Source organism: Aulostomus chinensis, chromosome 24, assembly GCF_037954235.1.
Source record: "Aulostomus chinensis isolate RoL2024-O1b breed Wild chromosome 24, RoL_Achi_v1.0, whole genome shotgun sequence".
In the NCBI taxonomy this organism is placed as follows: Eukaryota; Metazoa; Chordata; class Actinopteri; order Syngnathiformes; family Aulostomidae; genus Aulostomus; species Aulostomus chinensis.
In genome coordinates, this window is record NC_141343.1 from 17,159,499 (window position 1) to 17,181,665 (window position 22,167).

General features: G+C 46.6%; 2 protein-coding genes across 13 annotated transcripts; one reads left to right on the plus strand and one right to left on the minus strand.

Annotated features, from left to right (window-relative positions):
- The first annotated feature begins 286 nt into the window (after positions 1-286).
- On the plus strand, positions 287-18,464 carry LOC147238988 (voltage-gated potassium channel subunit beta-3-like). 9 transcript variants are annotated; one of them, XM_086197806.1, is made up of 16 exons: positions 289-337; positions 1,504-3,388; positions 3,825-4,119; positions 11,762-11,805; positions 12,789-12,826; positions 13,307-13,386; positions 13,473-13,517; positions 13,822-13,866; positions 13,948-13,991; positions 15,837-15,923; positions 16,580-16,665; positions 16,736-16,856; positions 17,016-17,110; positions 17,199-17,319; positions 17,414-17,502; positions 17,680-17,901. In XM_086197806.1, exons 3-16 carry the CDS (start codon positions 3,827-3,829, stop codon positions 17,767-17,769), a joined length of 1,278 nt encoding a protein of 425 aa, XP_086053932.1. In that variant the 5' UTR covers positions 289-337; positions 1,504-3,388; positions 3,825-3,826; the 3' UTR covers positions 17,770-17,901. The 9 variants fall into 9 exon arrangements, with proteins under 9 accessions (XP_086053929.1, XP_086053932.1, XP_086053931.1 ...); XM_086197803.1 differs by lacking the exon at positions 17,414-17,502 and having other exon boundaries at positions 287-337; positions 17,680-18,464; XM_086197805.1 differs by lacking the exons at positions 289-337; positions 17,414-17,502 and having other exon boundaries at positions 1,437-3,388; positions 17,680-18,464.
- LOC147238989 (motile sperm domain-containing protein 3-like) lies at positions 17,765-22,114 on the minus strand. 4 transcript variants are annotated; one of them, XR_015111856.1, is made up of 6 exons: positions 21,579-22,110; positions 20,955-21,243; positions 20,544-20,619; positions 20,172-20,459; positions 19,052-19,207; positions 17,765-18,950 (listed from the first exon to the last, which is right to left on the minus strand). XR_015111856.1 is itself a non-coding variant. In XM_086197816.1 (5 exons), exons 2-5 carry the CDS (start codon positions 21,142-21,144, stop codon positions 18,863-18,865), a joined length of 642 nt encoding a protein of 213 aa, XP_086053942.1. In that variant the 5' UTR covers positions 21,145-21,201; positions 21,579-22,114; the 3' UTR covers positions 17,765-18,862. The 4 variants fall into 4 exon arrangements, 3 of the variants coding, with proteins under 3 accessions (XP_086053942.1, XP_086053940.1, XP_086053941.1); XM_086197816.1 differs by lacking the exon at positions 19,052-19,207 and having other exon boundaries at positions 20,955-21,201; positions 21,579-22,114; XM_086197814.1 differs by lacking the exon at positions 19,052-19,207 and having other exon boundaries at positions 21,579-22,114.
- Between the last annotated feature and the right edge of the window lie 53 nt (positions 22,115-22,167).

The following is a 22,167-nucleotide window of genomic DNA, read 5'->3' on the forward strand; positions in this document are numbered from 1 at the left end:
CATGTCGAACAATTAAGGACCAAACCTTTGTTCTTCCAACGGTGAACTCAGATGTGTTCATGACTGCGATGTTTGTTTATCTATACGTCCCTGTACACACACACGTATGTAAATGTGTGTGCGTGGGAAGAAGGAGGAGAACTCTGGATGAGACACAGAACTCTGGTTACCGTAGCAACGTCCAGCAACGCCGGTGGTCGTTTCGTCGACAGAAATGAAGACAAACTGACGTTTTGTTTGTTGATTGTACCAAGACAGTTCAGAGTGTGTGTTTTCACAGGAAACACACACATCAGACCACACCGAGGCTGGAGGTCCGCATACCTGATCAGCACAGGTGAGACACGCCAGCATCACGCCTGCAACATGCTATTTACATGTCACACCAACCCCCAGTTCATGTCTCCTTCTTCCTCCTATGATCCTTAAACATCTGGAGCCACTCAGAGAAGGAATGAAGGAGAAAGAAACACACACACACACACACACACACACACACACACACACACACACACACACACACGCACGCACACGCACACACCTGTTCTAGTTTCCAGCAGGTAGGGCTGGGTGCTACTGAAGTATTCTGACACTGAAGCATCCAGTAATTCGTCAAATCCAAATTCAAACGTCATCCTCAGTGACATCAGCGATGCGACAAAGGTCAGGATCTGCCCAACGTGTCATGAAGCTACATACTAACACGTCTCCTGAGGACGGGGATCTGTAGTCATGGTAACAACAAGCCGCCATGAAGGACAGTCAGTCAGTGTTCATCCTGATATGGAGTGACAGGCGCCCTCTAGTGGCCGTGATGGGACAGAGAGTAAAAGTTCAATGTCATCAGCTAAACATCAGACCACATTCTCCCCCACAGCTCGGTCGAGTGCCCTCTGTCGTTACCACGACAACAGAGGAGACTTTTCCTTTGAACTTAAAGCGAGATCTTTGTGAAACTAATCGGGTTCTTTGCATCTGAACGCGGCTCGGATTCTGCTGTCGCTGCAGCTGTTCTCACTCTCCCAACATCTGTTTAATCCTCCATGAAATGAGTGTGTGTAGCTAGTTAGGCTAATATTGTTTTAAACTGTTGACCGAGACAGCACACACACAAATGCACGCGCGCGCGCACACACCCAAATGCACGCGCGCACACACTCAAAGGCGCGCGCACACTCAAATGCACGCGCGCACACACACACACAAAGGCACGCACACACACACAAAGGCACGCACACACACACAGAGGATCGAATTTCTCGTCGGCTTCCATCAGGTAGATCTGAGTTTGCTCCTGCTGATGTTGAGTTTACCCAGAATTCATAGCAAGTAGGGTGCTAAGAGTTACTGGTAACAGGAACCCGTCCCAGCTGATTGGTTGATTGGTTGTCCTCAGAAACAACTGTGGTGAGCGGTCAACCCTGGAAACAATGTTGTCAAGTTGTTCTAACACTGTTTCAAAGCTGTTGTTAAATCGTTATATTATCGGTGTGATGTCATCAGCAGCCTGAGTGGGCGGAGTCAGCAGGTCGCTGCTGTAACCTGAGTGCAGCGAGCGACTCGCTGTCCTGGGAAGAGTCAGGGGATGTCTCTCCACCTTCAGGTCCGATCAATGGCTGATCGATCCCACGGCAAAGCAGTCACCATGAGCGTCCTTCACTTGAGGTGACCACACTCTGATGAAGCAGTGTGTGTGTGTGTTTGTGTGCGCGCGTATGTGTGTGTGTATGTGTGTGTGCGTGCGCGTGTATGTGTGTGTTTGTGTGGTGTCAACCACACAAAGATCAGACTCCCTTCCCCACCCACACAGGGAAGGGAGGAGTCCAGTGATGTCACGCTGCCCTCTGCTGGCATGTTTCTGTTCATCACCCTTCTACCATCAAGTGGCGTTTTACTGGATTCTGTTATTGTTCATGAACTCACCGTCCCTGCCAGCTACAGGAGAGCTTCTCAACCTGAGGGTCGTGGACCAGTCAGGGGTCAGGGGACCAGTTACACTGAATATTTATTGAAGCTGCGTCACTTTACACAACTATTTTAGTGTAAATGCAGCTTCTCAATCGCTTCCATGTCACATGACCACGAGTTTCCAAATTCAGTACCAGGAATACTACTGCCTCCTGTAGTTCAGAAGAAGTTCACGGAGGTAAACGCACAAATACTCTCATCAGACAGTGGGAGTTCCACGCTACAGGTGATGTGACTTGTGACATCATTGTGTGGTGTCGCTCGGCGCCTGTCTCCTCCGTGTAATTACCGTGTCTCCTCTTATGTAAGAGCAATCTGGTGAGCAAACAGATTAACGGGTGAACAGCTGCATCAACATGTGTGACCTGATGAGCGCCGCCGTCACATGACCTTCAGAGTCCTTCAGACAACTGCGGAGCAACATCAGCACTGGTGCAACATTCACGAAGGAACGCGTGACCTGCCAGTAGAGGTCAATGTAGGCTGGCAGCTATGTTAGCATGCTAATCTTGACCCGGTCGTCGCTGGGGTCCTCTGACCTCAAACATGAGGGACGTTTCTGTTTACGTTCTTTAGTTTAGTGAGTCAAGAGTTCGACGCGAGGCTGCTTTAAGCCTGCGTGAGTTCCCAGTCGCTGATGTTCATCCGATGTCAAACTTTAAAGATGGAAAACCAAGCTAGCTCGTTAGCATAGCTCAGGTGCTAACAGGACACTGACCTGAGTTACAGTGATAATCATCATAAAACACTTTTTACCACAACAAACAAACAAAAATCAACAACAGTAAAGATTCTATATCTAAAAAATTAGAAATAAAATTAAAATAAACAAAAAAATGAAAATTCTGATTTTCCCTTCTTTCAGTCTTTTGGGACATTTGCTTGAGGAAGGTGTCGTTCTGAGGGCTGGAGTGACAGTTACTCTGAAGCTAGACTGAACCTCAGATGTCCGAGCCTCCTTGAACTCCTCAGAACCGATATGAAGGGAAACTGGACAGGCTCACTGGATCAGAACCGGACCTTTAATGTGTAGTGTCTGTGCGCATGTGTGTGTGTGTGTGTGAGAGAGAGAGAGAGAGAGAGAGAGAGAGAGAGAGAGAGAGAGAGAGAGAGAGAGAGACAGACAGACAGACAGACAGAGAGAGAGAGAGAGACAGACAGACAGAGAGAGTAGATTAGATTCAGGGGAAATGGGCAAGAGGCCATGTTGACATCTGCACACAGAGTTTGGTATTTTGATGGTTGTGGGTTTTAATCCCTGGCGTCCATCGTTAGTGCGATGTGGTATCTGAGCTCTGATTGGTGGGATGAGTCAAACAGGATTAACATGAGACAGAGGGACGGAGGTGGATGGACGGACGGCTGAGACACGGAGAGACAGACAGGTGAAGACCACGGGAATCAAGTCACCTTCAACCAGGTATGTGTGTGTGTGTGTGTGTGTGTGTGTGTGTGTGTGTGTGTGTGTGTGTGTGTGTGTGTGTGTGTGCGCGTGAGCCCCTGAAGGGGCTGATGGGAGTTGTAGTTGTCTGAGGGTGCAGCAGGAAGCGTGTGGAGGGAACATCAGCATCACAACTGTAACACTTTGTGTTTTCAGGTTTCTAGGTTGGCGACACCCTCAACGATGCATGCTAACGCTAGCGTCTACTAGCAGCTACTTGAGAGAGCGCTGCTCCAACAATATCATTTCAACTCAAACTCAAATGTGTAACTTTGTCACACGTCCTTGATCATTTTCATCACATTTCGAATGTTTGACATAAATAAGTCCCCGATGACACTTTGACACGTCTGCCACAGCATCCTACTTCACCGGAAGCATCTTCTGCTAAAGCTAGCCGTCCTTGTTTTGCTAGCCATGTTTGCAGGCCGCGCTTCAGCAGTGGGACCTGTCGGACCATCAGCGGGAGGAAAAGGCGGGAAGTTCACGGTGGAGGATCTGTACGGTTTCACGAAGAAGCCTAAAGCGAACAGAGGGAATTATGGGAAACAGGAGAGAGGTGATAGCAGGAAAGAGACAAAGGAGAAGGAGGAGTCTCTGCTGGCGGCTCACATCCTGGAGGCGGCAAGGAGGCTGATGGAGCGGCGGCGGCTGGAGATCTACCTGAAGGAGTGTGATGTCACTGTGGAGCAGAGCAGCATGCCATACAGGTGAGATAGGTATTTCTTGCTTCCTCTCAGGTCAGGTTTTCATAATAAAAGCTTGCTATTAAGGCCTCAGGAAGGGCTTGCTTGACTGACAGCTGTCTCACCTCATCACAAGTCAAGAGGACACAGTAAAAGCACAGCTGTTGTGTGTTTTTATACATACATTGTACATGTTAGTTGTAGTATTTTATACACGTTACAGTGAAACCAAGAAAGCCCACATTTGAAGTACTTTTCGAAAGCTGTTAACTCGTTATAACTGGTTATGACAGCGGAGCTCGTTACCTCACAACGGCAAGAAAGCTTGTTGTTACTTTGGAATGACAGGAAAAGCACCAACATCCTGAGGTACCGCTTTGATCGTCTCCTCATCAAGAGGAAAAGCTCTTCACTCCAGACTAAAAGCTTCTTTAAGTTGAAATAACAAGATTTTTAAGAATTAATTTCGCAAGAAAACAAGCCTTACGAAGTAATTACAGACTTTTCTTTGATTCACTTCTCTTGAGTCCCTCTCTGATTCGTGATGTGTGTCATAGAGCCTGATGGTCCAACGCGTCCGACTCACAGGAAGCTGCACACACGTACAGATGTACTCTTTGAGTAGCTTGATTCAAGCTTACTTTTAATTTTACAGGTGAACCTGAGGGTCACATTTGTGATCCAGTGGTCGACTGTGACTAAACGAGTATGTAGCACTGCAACTTTGCTCATTAAATGTTGCAAAAGTTCACATTGCAGGTGATTGTCAGCCGGTTGTAGAGACATAAAACAACCAGCAGAGGATGCTGTCACACCAACATCATCATCACACACACACACACACACACACACACACACACACACACACACACACACACACACACACACACACACACAACGCTACGAACAGCAATGACAGAGCTTTGACGTGAAACATGTCAGGTTCTGAGCCGAGGCTGGTGACCGACAGGGAAAAACTCTGGACTGAAGCGAGCGAGCGGCGGCGATGTGAGACATCTCTGTGCTCAGCGACGGGTCTAATTCACATTAGTGACACGGCACCTTGGGCCTCGGGCGCTGCTCACACACAGGGACGCGGCTGAGGGGGCGTTCCACGCCAGGATCCACCACTGGAAATAGACGTCTGTAATCCAACAGGAAGTGGCCATGTCAGTGATGAGATGTGTTTGTAGTCCAAAAGGAAGTGGCAAGTCAGGGATGAGTTGTTTGTAGTCCAAAAGGAAGTGGTCACATCAGGGGTGAGGTGTGTTTGTAGTCCAACAGGAAGTGGTCATATCAGTGATGAGGTGTTTGTAGTCCAACGGGAAGTGGTCATATCAGTGGTGAGGTGTTTGTAGTCCAACAGGAAGTTAGCATGTCAGTGATGAGATGTGTTTGTAGTCCAACAGGAAGTGGCCATGTCAGTGATGAGATGTGTTTGTAATCCAACAGGAAGTGGCCATGTCAGTGATGAGATGTGTTTGTAGTCCAAAAGGAAGTGATATCAGTGATGAGGTATTTGTAGTCCAACAGGAAGTGGTCATATCAGTGATGAGGTGTTTGTAGTCCAAAAGGAAGTTAGCATGTCAGTGATGAGATGTGTCTGTAGTCCAACAGGAAGTGGCCATGTCAGTGATGATGTGTTTCTCGTCCAAACGAAAGTTAGCATGTCAGTGATGAGATGTGTTTTTAGTCCAACAGGAAGTGGCCATGTCAGTGATGAGATGTGTTTGTCGTCCAACAGGAAGTGGCAAGTCAGTGATGAGGTGTTTGTAGTCCAACAGGAAGTGGTCATATCAGTGATGAGGTGTTTGTAGTCCAACAGGGAGTGGTCACATCAGGGGTGAGATGTGTTTGTAGTCCAACAGGGAGTGGTCACATCAGGGGTGAGATGTGTTTGTAGTCCAACAGGAAGTGGTCACATCAGTGAAGAGGTGTTTGTAGTCCAACAGGAAGGGGTCACATCAGTGATGAGGTGTTTGTAGTCCAACAGGGAGTGGTCACATCAGTGGTGAGGTGTGTTTGTAGTCCAACAGGAAGTGGTCATATCCGTGATGAGGTGTTTGTAGTCCAACGGGAAGTGGCAAGTCAGGGATGAGGTGTTTGTAGTCCAACAGGAAGTGGTCATATCAGTGATGAGTTGTTTGTAGTCCAAAAGGAAGTGGCAAGTCAGGGATGAGTTGTTTGTAGTCCAAAAGGAAGTGGTCACATCAGGGGTGAGGTGTGTTTGTAGTCCAACAGGAAGTGGTCATATCAGTGATGAGGTGTTTGTAGTCCAACGGGAAGTGGTCATATCAGTGGTGAGGTGTTTGTAGTCCAACGGGAAGTGGCAAGTCAGGGATGAGGTGTTTGTAGTCCAACAGGAAGTGGTCATATCAGTGATGAGTTGTTTGTAGTCCAAAAGGAAGTGGTCACATCAGGGGTGAGATGTGTTTGTAGTCCAACAGGAAGTGGTCATATCGGTTATGAGGTGTTTGTAGTCCAACAGGAAGTGGTCATATCAGTGGTGAGGTGTTTGTAGTCCAACAGGAAGTGGTCATATCGGTGATGAGGTGTGTTTGTAGGCCAAAAGGAAGTGGCCATATCAGTATTGAGATGTGTTTTTGTTGTCCAACAGGAAGTGGCCATATCAGTGATGAGGTGTGTTTGTAGGCCAAAAGGAAATGTCCATATAAGTTATGAGATGTTTTTGTAGTCCAACAGGAAGTGGCCATATCAGTATTGAGATGTGTTTTTGTAGTCCAACAGGAATGTAGCATGTCAGTGATGAGATGTGTTTGTAGTCCAACAGGAAGTTAGCATGTCAGTGATGAGATGTGTTTGTAGTCCAACAGGAAGTGGCCATGTCAGTGATGAGATGTGTTTGTAATCCAACAGGAAGTGGCCATGTCAGTGATGAGATGTGTTTGTAGTCCAAAAGGAAGTGATATCAGTGATGAGGTATTTGTAGTCCAACAGGAAGTGGTCATATCAGTGATGAGGTGTTTGTAGTCCAAAAGGAAGTTAGCATGTCAGTGATGAGATGTGTCTGTAGTCCAACAGGAAGTGGCCATGTCAGTGATGATGTGTTTCTCGTCCAAACGAAAGTTAGCATGTCAGTGATGAGATGTGTTTTTAGTCCAACAGGAAGTGGCCATGTCAGTGATGAGATGTGTTTGTCGTCCAACAGGAAGTGGCAAGTCAGTGATGAGGTGTTTGTAGTCCAACAGGAAGTGGTCATATCAGTGATGAGGTGTTTGTAGTCCAACAGGGAGTGGTCACATCAGGGGTGAGATGTGTTTGTAGTCCAACAGGGAGTGGTCACATCAGGGGTGAGATGTGTTTGTAGTCCAACAGGAAGTGGTCACATCAGTGAAGAGGTGTTTGTAGTCCAACAGGAAGGGGTCACATCAGTGATGAGGTGTTTGTAGTCCAACAGGGAGTGGTCACATCAGTGGTGAGGTGTGTTTGTAGTCCAACAGGAAGTGGTCATATCCGTGATGAGATGTTTGTCGTCCAACAGGAAGTGGTCATAGCAGTGATGAGGTATTTGGAATCCAACAGAAATCGTCATATCAGTGATGAGGTGTTTGTAGTCCAACAGGAAGTGGTCATATCAGTGATGAGGTGTTTTTAGTCCAACAGGAAGTGGTCATATCAGTGATGAGGTGTTTGTAGTCCAATAGGAAGTAGTCATATCAGTGATGAAATGTATTTGTAGTCCAACAGGAAGTGGTCATATCAGTGATGAGGTGTTTGTCGTCCAACAGGAAGTGGTCATATCAGCGATGAGGTGTTAGTAGTCCAACAGGAAGTGGTCGTATCAGTGATGAGGTGTTTGTAGTCCAACAGGAAGTGGTCATGTCAGGGATGAGGTGTGCTTGTAGTCCAACAGGAAGTGGTCATGTCAGGGATGAGGTGTGCTTGTCACTGGAATTGAAAAACAACTGTCAGATCAAATGTTTGTCTGTCAGCAGAATTCACAACTATGAGGTCAAAAGTCACCAAGCCCGGTAGAGGGGTGGAGCCTGGCTTTGGTTGAGGTGGCCTTGATGGAGGTTTGCGCTCTGTGTGTTCGGCCTCTGAAGTTTTTACTTCCTGTCTTTGTTTGTGTTTCATGTGTCCATTACCATCTTTCGTTGGACGTCCCAGTTCTTTGACCCATCTTGGACCTCTTGGTTCTGACCCTCAACACATTTGTGTTCTCTCCAGAACCGTGTGTCCTTGTTGTAAAACGAGAGAAACATCAGTGTGAATAAACTGAGATTTACTGCAGACCCCTGAAGGACCTTAAGCACATCTTGGGGTCCCCATACCCCACTTTTAGACCCCCTGATTAAAATCAAACTGATATTGATTCCTATGATCAACACGGGACATGTGTAATTCCTGATGATTACACTTGTCGTGTGTGTGTGTGTGTCTCTCTCTCTCTTGCTCACCCAGCGATCAGCTGACCAGCTGAGGGTTGGGGGGAGGGGCTCTCTCTCTGTCCCTCTCTCTCACGCTTTGTCTCTCTCTCTCTCTCTCTGTCAGTAGAGGACGGACGCTTGTTTCTCTTCCTTCCATTCACTTCTTCTTCTCTCCGTCCTCTCAGTCACTTGTGTCCCGCGGACGGTCGGACGCTCTTCTTCTCCTCAATCATCATCATCATACTCGGCGGCGTGTGACGTGTCGGGATGTTTCACAGGAAGTTGTTGCGTCCTCGTTGTGTCGCTTCTTTGATCTGATCAACTAAGACTGTCTGACTCAAACTTGACATCCCACTCATGACTTCTCTCCATCATCACCATAGCAACTGGCGACCTTGGCGGCAGCGGTGGCGCCATTTCTTTGCTTTGAGACTTTAAAGTTGACTTTATAAAAATATAGAGAAAGAAACCTGGTAACCGTAGCGACCAGGATGCAGGTGTCCATCGCGTGTAACGTGGGAGGCGGCAGCACCAGCGTCAGTGAGCACCAGCTGAAGGAGCGGCGGGCGGCCAACGTGGCCAACCCACCTACCTGCCAGGTGAAGGTGAAGGTGGAGCCAGCAGGCAGACAGACCCTGTTAGGCCACGCCCACATGAAGGAGGCCCTCGGTCGTCATAGCAACATGAAGTACAGGTGAGAGAGTCACATGACCACAGTGTTTGCCTATTGTTTGTGTGAGTGTTATCTGATAGATCAGCTGATCGATGACTTCCTGGTTCTTCTGACCTCAGAAACGAGTTCTGATGGCGGGGATTTAAGCACCTATGTCCAACTTGCACTCTGGACCTGAACTAGACATGAGTACCAGAGCAGGCGTCCATGTAGCTCGTACGAGTATCATGACCATCAGGTGCTGACCAGTGACCTGAACTCGGACCTGATATGAGTGTATATATATATATAGATCTATATATATAGATCTATATATATAGATCTATATATATATATCTTTATATATATATCTATATATATATCTATATATATATCTATCTATCTATATATATATATCTATATATATCTATCTATCTATCTATCTATATATCTATCTATCTATATCTATCTATCTATCTATCTATCTATCTATATATATATATATATATATATATATATATATATATATAGGGAGAGAGAGACAGGATATATACATAGATCTATCTATATATATACATATCTATATATATATATATAGATATCTATATATATCTATATATAGGTCTATATATACAGACCTATCTATCTATCTATCTATATATCTATATATATAGATATATATCTATATCTATATATATATATATATAGAGAGAGAGGATATATACATAGATCTATATATATATAGATATCTATATATATCTATATATATATAGGTCTATATATACAGACCTATCTATCTATCTATATATATCTATATATATATAGAGAGAGAGAGAGAGAGAGGATATATACATAGATCTATATATAGAGAGATCTATATATATAGATATCTATATATATAGATATCTATATATAGGTCTATATATACAGACCTATCTATCTATCTATCTATCTATCTATATCTATATAGATAGATAGATAGATCTATATAGATATAGATCTATATATAGATCTATATATAGACCTATATATAGGTCTCTATATATAGATCTATATATAGATCTATATATAGATATCGATATATATAGATCTATATATAGATATCGATATTTATAGATCTATATATAGATATCTATATATATAGGTCTATATATAGGTCTATATATATAGATAGATCTATATATATAGACCTATATATACTTGGACTGGAGTAAGAACCAAATGAGCCCTCTGAGCCTGAATTATCATAGAAGCAATACAAGCTCAGTGTGACGAAGGACTCGGACTCACTGGGTCCAAGTTGCGTCCTTCGTGATAAAATTGTTGACGCCAGATGCTGTTTCCAGTTTTAAAGAGATCCAGCTTGTCAAAACCTGAAGGGGGCGGGACTTAAAACATCTACACTGTCAACCACAGTAATGGAGGACAAACATGCTGAACGCTGTTCCCGGCACCTGGACGCCATTTTTCCTCAGTAGAAAACTTCTCTAGAGTCTGGTGAAGTTTCATGAAGGACAAAGTTGTCGTCACTTCCTGTTTCTCTCAGCTGCAGAAAAACGAGGGAGTGAGGACCAAACAGGCAGTCTGCTCGGATGAGTCACACGTGTCAGTGGTCTGAGGGCGATTCGCCATCGGCACCACCTTTTCCTGTCGATGTCTGAAAGTGTCATGGCGGTGTGATGTGGACGATCGTTCCTCCAATCAGGCCCAAAAAGAAACGTCACCTGTGTGTCCATTCACGTTACTGTTGGCATCGTTGCTAGGCTAATCAACAAATCAGCTGCAGGGCTACAAATCAGTATTGGTTGGCGACAGTGAGACGCATGGATCGATGCGGCGCCAGAGGGGTTCCTTCATGTCCTCCTCCATCATGTCAGCTGATGAGGTTCCGATTAGAACGCTATCCCCCAGACAGTGGGGTCCTGGACTCGTCCAAGTGGTTGGACTATCTCATCTGATTTGGGGATGCATCGCCATCCCCTTCCTGACTCATCTGCTGCCATGGCGACCGGTTCAGGATGAGGGAGGGAGGAGGTTAGATGGATCCTCATGTCTCCGCTGGCGTCTCTCAGATGTTGAAACTCACAGAGTCATCAGCTGGTATTTTTAGCTCGTCTGTGGTCTCGTTGCGACGTTTTGGGAGTTTTCTAAGAATAGATCAGACGGCGTCCTCCAACAACACTTCTGACTTCCTGGTGGTGACTATAGCATCTGTGCTGCTTGACCTTTGACCTCTGCTCCATGATCCTCTGGAAGGTCCTGATGAGGAGATCCTGCAGTGTTAATCAAAGCAGTTTGATTAGACACTGCTGTGACATGATTGCTCTCTGTCATTCTGATTGGATTAAAACTTGTGATGTCACCATGCGGACTGACACTCCCAATCGGTACATGGTTGAAAGGGTTAAAGGTCAAAGCCATGGAGAACATGAAGGGAGCATAATCTGAGGGAGTTCTGCCCTGATATTTTCACATCTTCACTGAGTTCATCTCTCTCTGTCTGATGACATCACTCATGGGCGTGGTTACAGCCACAGATGTCACACCTACCAGGTGCTGCTTGGTAAATAATTAATTGATTGATTGATTGATTGATTGATTGATTGATTGGATTGTCTTGCAGAAATCTTGGAAAGTCTGGGCTGAGAGTGTCCTGCTTAGGACTGGGTGAGTACTGTTAATATTTACACAAACAGATCTATATCTATATATGTCTATATATATATATATATATATATATATATATATATATATATATATATATATATAGATAGATAGATAGATAGATAGATCTATATATATAGATCTATATAGAAATAGATCTACATATATATAGATCTCTATATATAGATCTATATATACTGTATATTTCTATATATAGACATATATAGATCTCTCTCTCAATATATATAGAGATCTATATCTCTATATAGATATAGATCTCTCTCTCTATATCTATATATATAGAGAGAGATCTATATCTCTATATAGATCTCTCTATATATATAGAGAGAGATCTATATAGAGATCTATATCTATATAGAGATATAGATCTCTCTCTATCTATATAGAGATCTATATATATAGATAGATAGAAATCGATCTCTATATAGATATAGATCTCTATATAGATCTCACTCTCTATATATATAGAGATCTATACCTATATATAGATCTATATATATAGAGAGAGAGATCTATATCTATATAGATATAGATCTATATATATCTCTATATAGATCTATATCTCTATATAGATCTATATCTCTATATAGATCTATATCTATATATATATATATATATATATATATATATAGAGATCTCTATATATATCTATATAGATATAGATAGATATATAGATAGATATAGAGATCTCTATATATATCTATATCTCTATATAGATCTCTATATATATAGATCTCTATATATAGATCTATATATATAGATCTATATATAGAGATCTAAATATATATCTATATATCTATCTATATCTATATAGATATATATAGAGATCTCTATATATATCTATATCTCTATATAGATCTATATATATAGATCTAAATCTATATATCTATCTATATCTATATCTATATAGATATATATAGATATAGATAGATATACACACAATCTGAAGTGTCTCTCCTCCACAGGAACATGGGTCACGTTCGGTTCCCAGATCTCTGATGAGGTATGTTTGGTGTGTGTGTGTGTGTGTCTGTGTGATGGGGACACTGAAAAAGACTTGTTGGATGGTTAGCAAACTCATTAGCATGTTCGCATTGTCAGCAGTCAAAAATGATGTAATCGTTCCCTGACGTGATGGAAACACCACTCTGCGTGTGTGTTTAACGCATGAACACACAATCACATGACCTGCACACATTAGTGTGGGTTACTGCCTGGGTGTGTGTGTGTGTGTGTGTGTGTGTGTGTGTGTGTGTGTGTGTGTGGACTAGGGTGGCTCTTGTTCTCTGAGCTTCTGAGGACCAACTTGATCTCTCTCTCTCACTGCGGTGAGGATGTTGGCGTTCCTGTCAGGGTTGCCGTTAGTTGGAGGCTCTCACCCCGGTGCAGGCGTGATCTCAGGTTTAGTCTGAAGTCACCTGATAAGGACACATGTCAAAATAAAGTTCTGGTATGTGATGGAATCCTACCTGTGTGAGTGTAGATGGCGGAGAGTGTGATGACGGTGGCGTACGACAGCGGCGTGAACCTGTTTGACACGGCGGAAGTGTACGCCTCAGGCAGGTACAGTCGTGACTGTCTGTCCGTCCATTTGTCAGTTTGTGTGACTGTCACCTTTAACAGAAAGCTAACGTCCCTGTGTGTCTCAGGGCGGAGACGACTCTGGGGAACATCCTGAAGAAGAAGGCTTGGAGGTAAAGTCTCATGCTGGCTGAAAGCAGCCCCTGAGGCTCAGCGTCAGCTGAACCATGAGCACCACGGTGAAGCGCAGTGGCGAGGGCTGCCTGTCTCCGTTATTTTCTTGTCTCTGTAGAAATTCAGATGTTGACAGGTTTGAAAACGACCCTCTGTGGGTTGCTAGCAAAGAGCTAGCTAGCCTAGCACAGTCTTCATTAGCCTGGCCCTGCTCACGCTAATCCAGACAACCTCTCAAATCTTCTTAGTTACTGACTTGCATCGCCACGGTAACTTTTGGTCTCTCTGTCTCGTGTCCACCAGGAGGTCGAGCTACGTGGTGACCACCAAGATCTACTGGGGCGGACAGTGAGTGTAGCGCAGGTTCTCTTCCTGGCACACCACCGTGCTCCCACGCCAGGAGTAAAGTGTGTTTGTGTGTGTTTGCAGGGCAGAGACAGAACGAGGGTTGTCACGGAAACACATCATTGAAGGTAAACAACCTTTACAGGACAGTTTGACGTGAACCTTTGGGATGGGTTTTAAAATGATGACTCACCAAAGAAAGAGAACATTTTCCCTCCTTCATGACTTCTTTGCGACTCCAGAAAGATCCATCCAGGTAGATTTGGCCAACAGCAGCTGAACCGTCCTCAACATCTGCTACAAACTCCAAAGCGTATTATCGTCGTGGTTACTGATCATCCGTCTGGATTAAGACGAAGTGGATTCTACCAGACGACCTGGGCAGTTTGGAACAGATGTTTCCTGACAGTTCAGCTGCTGTTAGCATCAGTCTCGGTTAGCTTCAAGCTAAACATACATGGCTGGTTCTTCCTGCATTCTGGACCAGCAAAGAAATACAGAAGGAGGGGAAACATCACAGTGAGATCAAGACTTCTGAACAACAGTCATGTTAAAGGACAATACTGGAACAACCTGCACCCCCCCCCCCCCCCCCCCACACACACACACACACTGTCCATGTCCTCTGTCGACTGTCAGAGGTCGTCAGGGCTTAAGAGGCTCAGTCACACCAACTCTGGATTAGGAGTCAAACACACACACACTCAGCAGTGTGTGGCGTCAATCATCCGCTGGGCTGAAGGCTGCTAACAGCTCTGTTGACTTAAATCATTCTCTCAAATGCTAAATGCTAAATTTAACTCTCAAAGAATCTCATAAACTAAATCATCTTTGAAGCTTTAACCCTTGAGAGACTAGTGGCTGCTCAGCTTTGTAGTGAGAGCGCCATCCTGCAGCTGCTGCCGCATCTGGAGGTGGAGTCACGCCTGCTGGCTGCCTCGACACCATCAACCGATTGGCCCTGAACAGTGTCAGGTTTTAACCTGTAATTGGGGGAGATTTCACCTCCTCACAACGTCAGCAAGAGAAGTGAACGAACAACACCTCAAACTTTACTGGAGCTCATTCATTCAACCTGGTTTTGACTGAGGTTAGCTGGTTAGCATGCTAACTACTGTTGCATTGAGACGACTAGTTCCTCACATCCTGTTGATCATTTAACTAACAGGGGAGCAGTGGCATTACTCTCTCCTAGGCCACACCCCCTTGGTCTCACTGAGTTGCACAATAGGGACTGCAAATAAACAAATCATATAATGGATCCCCAGTGATGGTTGCAACTCACCGAAGTGTGAACCTGATGTCAGTGGCCTGCAAGCTAACGCTAGCTTGCTTTCACGAGTTGTTTTCCACTAAAACCTAAACAAGCTCGGGTAGAAATTTAAATTCTTGACAAACTGGCACTGTTAGCATTGTTAGCACAGCTAGTCATGTAGGGCCATCTGCTAGCGTAGATGTTCAAGTGGCGTTGTTGTCATTCAAGCTAAATGCTAACGTTGCCGTTCCTCTCCGTTCCTCTCAAGGTTGCAGACCAAACCCTAAACGAAGCAGCTGTGAATCGAGAAGTTGAGTTTCGTTTCATTTCGAGCTTTGAATCTGGTTAATCTCCAGCGGATTCTCACTCTCTGCTCACAGGGTTGACAAATGCAGCTGTCGGCTCTTTGTGTTTCAGAGAACAAGAGCGTCCTGAAACCCTTCAACGGCTATATTTAGCTTCAGAGACATGCAGGCAGGTTCTCCGTCCCGTCATCGACATTTGATCGTAAATTCTCCAAACAGACGCGTAACTTTGATGACTGATGTTTTTCTCTTGGTAAAGTTCCTCCAGACAAAGTGACACATCTGCCGGGACGCTGTGACACATGGCGGCCTAGAAATGGCGCCTAACTTCTAAGGCCCTTTCATTTGAGTCTCCACAGGGACACTCAGCTGTTTCCTCTCATCATCATGTGAAAGGGACCTGTGTGTTGCAGGGCTGCGTGGATCCCTCGCCAGGTTGCAGCTGGACTACGTTGATATTGTCTTCGCCAACAGGAGTGACATCAACGCACCAATGGAGGGTCAGAACATCACAATGTGCTATCAAGCTAATGCTCACATGCTAACGTCGTCATTCTGCACAGTATTAAAAAAAAACAAACGTATGTGCTACTTTGCACGCCGTCTTGCATTCTGTGTTTGTGTTTAAAAGCAACGTTTCATTCTAAGCTGACAGCTTTGAAACTCCTGTACTTGCGTCAGCCCGGCGGCGCTGCTGTCATTCCTCATCTGAGCTCTGTGCAGCATTTCTGCACCACGTGGCTGTCGCTAACCTCTCGGGAAGCTATGCTATGCTATGCTATGCTGGATGGAACACAGCATGTCAGTGGAGGAAGAAAGAAAGAAGAACCTTAGTCAATGCCATGTTAGCCACTAGCATGTTAGCATGCACCCGAGGTTCATGTTGGAGACATGCATCTCGTCGTCATGGTTACCTGCAGCTGGAAACAACACCTGAACAGTGGGCTCCTGTGCAGCCTTTAGCTGACGACATGTCTACCTGGACGAGGTGACTTCCTGCTTTGCTGCATCACGGTTGCTATGACCACCAGGGGGCGGCTGTCACGGTTGATCATCCGGGGAACTTGAATGTCTGAAACTATCGGTCTGATATTTGGTGATCAGCTGGTGGATCAACAAATATCAGACGACTCGTTTTGTGTGCCTTTGTGTTTAGAGGTCGTACGAGCGATGACCTTCGTGATCGATCAGGGGATGGCGATGTACTGGGGAACGTCCCGATGGAACGCTGTGGAAATCATGGTAGGACATGGCACAAGAGAACCGCTGTCGAACGTGAGTTGGGGCACTGACCCGCCTGTGTGTCCGGCAGGAGGCGTACTCCATCGCCCGCCAGTTCAACCTGGTTCCTCCCGTGTGTGAGCAGGCGGAGTATCACTACTTCCAAAGAGACAAAGTGGAACTGCATCTTCCGGAACTTTACCACAAGATAGGTACAGCAGGCACACACCTGGACGCATCACTGATGACATCATCATCACACCTCAGAGTTCAGATGAATTGACACGCGAACATAAGAGGGACAGAGTCGCTGACAAAGATGAACTTCTACCATGAATCTGATTCAAGTGTGTCACCTGACCGCATCTCAGGTGTCGGCGCCATGACCTGGTCCCCGCTAGCCTGCGGTCTGCTAACAGGAAAATACAATGATGGCGTTCCAGAAACCTCCAGAGCCGCCATGAAGGTACACACACACCCATAACTTCTTGTTTGCATTAAGGTTATCTATGACTCTTGAAATCAAAACTTGGTGTGTGTGTGTGTGTGTGCAGGGTTATGTGTGGCTCAAAGAGCGTCTCAGCAGTGATGAGGGGAAGCAGCAGCTCACCAAAGTCAGAGAGCTCCATCTGCTGGCTGATCGGCTGAACTGCACTGCTGCTCAGCTGGCCATCGGTACACACACACACACACACACACACGCCCGCAGCCGCAGCCTCACAGTGACACAAACCCGGGTGATGCGGCGTCTCTGTTCTCCATCTCTCAGCCTGGTGTCTCCGCAGCGAAGGCGTCAGCTCAGTTCTGCTTGGCGTCTCCAACACGGAACAGCTGCTGGAGAACCTGGGTTCCATCAGGGTAACTGCCGTCACACGGCTCAGGAACAGATGGAGAACATCGTATTTTGAGGCCTCAAGATCTGACTTGAGCAGAGATGTACTCTGAGGGAACGAGTGAGATCTTGTGGCCTCAGTTTCTGTCCTGGTCCCCTCCAAGGCTCCGTCCCTGAGGACACACTGTCTCTGTCTCCTGCAGGTTCTGTCTCAGCTGACTCCGCCCATCATCACAGAGATGGACACGTTGCTCGGCAACAAGCCGCGGAACAAGAAGGAAGCGAGAACTTGAGGAGGAAAAACTTTTCCAATATATTTAAAGATGGGACCAAGACTGAGGAGGGAGGGGCGTGGGGTGATCGTTGTCATGGAGACACCACCGCCACACAGACTTTTGTTCCTAAAGATAATCAGAATTATACCACATTTATTCTTCTATGTATCTGAAAACGCTGGACGAGCTGTTGTCATGGTGACAAACATCAGCCTGAGCTTTCCTGGTGTGATTTCCTCGGCTGTTCAGGTGGAGCCACAAACACATCAGCAGGATCTCAGTCCCGATCGAGTTCCTCCGCTAGAAAATCAATAATCAATTGGATTTATTGCAACATTCAAATATTAATGATGATTTGGCTGAACTGAACTACCAACATTCAACGTTCCAATGCAGCTGAGCTTCTTTGATTTCAAAGGGTCAGTTGAGTGTGGATCAGTGGACTGGTCCGCCACGGCAGGTCACCATGGCAACGGCTGTGTCCTGGCTGGACATATTTATATATATATATTAGATGTCAATGTAAACTTCTATTTTATCGGTATAGAAGGCCCTCCTGTAGTCTAATGTAGCCCCCCCACTGTGTACCGCCCTGCTGAGGATGCTAATAAAGTTCTCCAGTTTCATTGAGCAGACGCTTTTGTCCAAAGACAACACAAGCAAGAATTCAGACTGAATTCAGGAAAAAAAAGTGATTCAATTTGCGTGTGGTTTCAGTGACGATCATTGAAAATAAAGTTCATTTTAAAAGAATCATTTTATTTGAATCCCGTCGGTGATGAAACCACTAAATTTGTAGGTTTTTTTCATACATTTATCTAACGACTGGGGAGGAGACTGGATTCACCTTCGAGGCTACGCTAACGAACTAGCAGCCATGCTAACTCACTAGCAGCTAGGCTAACGGCCGTGGCAGCATCGACGCGGGGGAGCGCTTCTCATGAGCTGCAGTGGTTTTTATTAAACATTCATGGAGACACAAACGGACATGAGAGCCGACAACGAGCAGAACATTTCTACAGGTGCGTCGCAGCGCTCTTCACCGCCGACGAGGTTACTTGACCGTTAGTTAGCGAGCTCTTTATTAAAATCAGTCTCTTGCAAGACAGGGTCAGAGGTCATGGCGTGCATTGGCGTCTGCCACACCAACACAGGAGGCGATGTCACTGGTTACCGTAGGAACACCGTGGTGAGAAGACCTGAGAGAGAGACAGTAGGTCAGAGCAACCTCAGTTCTTTGCTTCTTCCTCTCCACCTCTTCCCTTAAGTGTGTGTGTGTGCGCGCGCGCGCGTGTGTTACCTAGTGTGTAGGCGCAGGCCAGCTTCTGATTGGTGGACACGTGCAGGCAGTGTGGAACCACAGAGCTGTTCTCAGTGTGGAGGGGAAGCATCAAGACAGCGACACACAGTGATGCCACCAACACACACACCACCCACTGGGACGTACTGTGCACAGCTACACACACACACACACACACACACACACACACACACACACTATAACCAAAAGCAAACTACATTTACCAGAATGCACTGCTGTGAGAAACTTGGGATCCTCAGCCTCTCCAGAGCAAAAGCCCCTGAGGCTTGTGGGTACTGTAGTTTCCTCTCCTCCCCGCCCCAGCTCCTCCTCTCCTCCCCCCGTCCTTCTATGCCTTCTCTCCTTCTTCCCGACATCTACCTTTCCCTTCTCTCCTTCTTCCCGACATCTCCCTTTCCCTTCTCTCCTTCTTCCCGACATCTACCTTTCCCTTCTCTCCTTCTTCCCGACATCTCCCTTTCCCTTCTCTCCTTCTTCCCGACATCTCCCTTTCCCTTCTCTCCTTCTTCCCGACATCTACCTTTCCCTTCTCTCCTTCTTCCCGACATCTACCTTTCCCTTCTCTCCTTCTTCCCGACATCTCCCTTTCCCTTCTCTCCTTTTTCCCGACATCTACCTTTCCCTTCTCTCCTTCTTCCCGACATCTCCCTTTCCCTTCTCTCCTTCTTCCCGACATCTACCTTTCCCTTCTCTCCTTCTTCCCGACATCTCCCTTTCCCTTCTCTCCTTCTTCCCGACATCTCCCTTTCCCTTCTCTCCTTCTTCCCGACATCTACCTTTCCCTTCTCTCCTTCTTCCCGACATCTACCTTTCCCTTCTCTCCTTCTTCCCGACATCTACCTTTCCCTTCTCTCCTTCTTCCCGACATCTCCCTTTCCCTCCTGATTTCCTCCCTTGCGTCTTTGCTTCCTTCTCCAACGTTTCCTTCCTGGCCTCCCGATTTCATTCTCTCATACTTCCTTTTCTGTTGTTTTCCTTCCTCATCCCGTCTTCCCTTCCATGCACACTGGAATCCCGCCCCAGCACCCCCCCCTCCCTCTCTACCTCCTACCCTCGCCCCCCCTCCCCCACACCTTTGTCCTGGTGTGGTCCCTCTCACCTGTGCTGGGGGGCAGCGGCAGGTGGGTGGGCACCAGCAGAGGAGACAGAGGCTTCAGCGACGACGACGCCCCGTGCTGGCTGCCGCCGCCACTCCTCCCCTCTGCTGCCACTCGCGTCCTCTTCCTCCTGCCAGTCTCCTCTACATCCCCACCCTCTTCCTTCCTCTCCTCCTCTCAGTTCAGCCCAGATCTCCTGTCCTCCTATCTGGCCTCCTCCTCTCACCTCCATGCGGAACCGATCTCTGCGGCCCCAGTTACGAGGGGAGACGTCCAGGTGGCGCACCACTCTGACAGGAGGAGGATGTGGTGTCTCAGGCCGCTGCCATGTGACCAGTTGAGGTATCCACACTGACATTGATCTGGCGACTTACAGGTCAACGCAGGACTTGGCTTGAACGCTGCCTTCAGCCTCCACCACGGTGTAGAGCGATGGCGGCGTACACAACACTGGACAGATGCACACAAACGCCAAAATCACACGGTTCACGCCCACAATCCTGTTTCCATTTCATCATCCAGCAAACTCTAAGCAGACGTCGCCAAAGGCTGTGAAGACGCCGACGCTGGGAGTTCCTGCCGCAGGAACTCCACTCAGAAAACACCTGAGTGACAAGCGCTTTGCTTGTTGTCATGGTAACAGATCTGTCGAATCAAGATTTCACACTTGTTCCAAGTGGTCATAACATCATTTTTCTGACATTCAATCGTGCTGATGACATCACAGCCCGGCTAGAGAGCGAGATGGTTGAAGCAGACATGCGGGGGGGGGGGCGTGAACTCACACTTGAAGCTGATCCTGAAGCTGTACGGGTTGTACAGCGTCAACACTCTCCTGTGCGAGTGGCGCTGCTCGGACACAAACACCAGCTCAGAGGGAAACAGGAAGACGGGCAGGGGCGAGGCTCCGCCCTTCTTGCCGCTGGATTCCCCACCACGCCAACCTCCTCTCCGAAGACCCGCCCTGTCCGTCATAGTTGTCCCTCCACCTCATTGGTCCGCCAGATGTGGTGCCCCGCCCACAGCCATGATCTGAGTGAGGTCATTAGACGTGTGATGTCACAGCATCCCCACCTGCTCAGGAAACAAGACTGTCATAGTTATTGCTGCTGTTTAGAACTGAGCTGAGAAAACATTACTCAATTACAACCTCTAGTTTTCCCTCAACACCGATAAACCCTCCAGAAAAGTAGCATGTGATGTAACTTCCGTTCATGACAAGCCTACAACTTAGTCACGTGACCCCTCCCCTGCTGTCGGCGTTAATAACCATATAAATCTACGTCAGCAGCAGCTTAGTAACCTTCTGTAGGAGATTTAACGCCCTGCAGAGTAAGAAAACTGCTGGTCAGGAGCAGCTCCGAGGCTACGTGGCTCGGGGCTAACGCTCGCCGCCCAGCCACTCCCACCTGCTGGACGAACTTCACACGCGGGCATGACGCAGCAGGACAGCTCCTCCGCGGCTGGAAACGAGCACCGGCTGAAGAACAGACGCCGGACCGAGGTCAGGCTGCTGGAATTATCCAAAAGACCGCCGCTTCAGTGCCGGGGGATGGCTTTACTTCCGCAATCAGCTGTTGATTTTCGCAAGCCCCGCCCCCTGCTGAGCGCCGGGCCAATGAATGTGAAGCAGTGGGGCGCTGCGATCTTCAGGACGGCAGTTAAGTCAGTCACTTGAGCACCTGCTGACAAAAGGAGGGGAGGCTAAATGCAAGTGGATTTCCTGATGAATGTACTCAATAAATAGAACAGCAGAAATATCATTTAACTGCGTGTAGAATCATCAACAGTTAGCAGATGATAAAACGCATTCAAGTGGGACAAGTAAAGGACCGGAAAATAAGATGTCTTTACATCTCAGTGTCCAGCAGCGTCCACGTGGAGCTACATGATACACACATGAAATGTTAATTCATCAAATGAAACAAATTAATCGGTGACCTTATCAACCTTTTTTTGTTTTTGTTAAAGTCGTTTACGTTGTTAGTTTTTCATTTT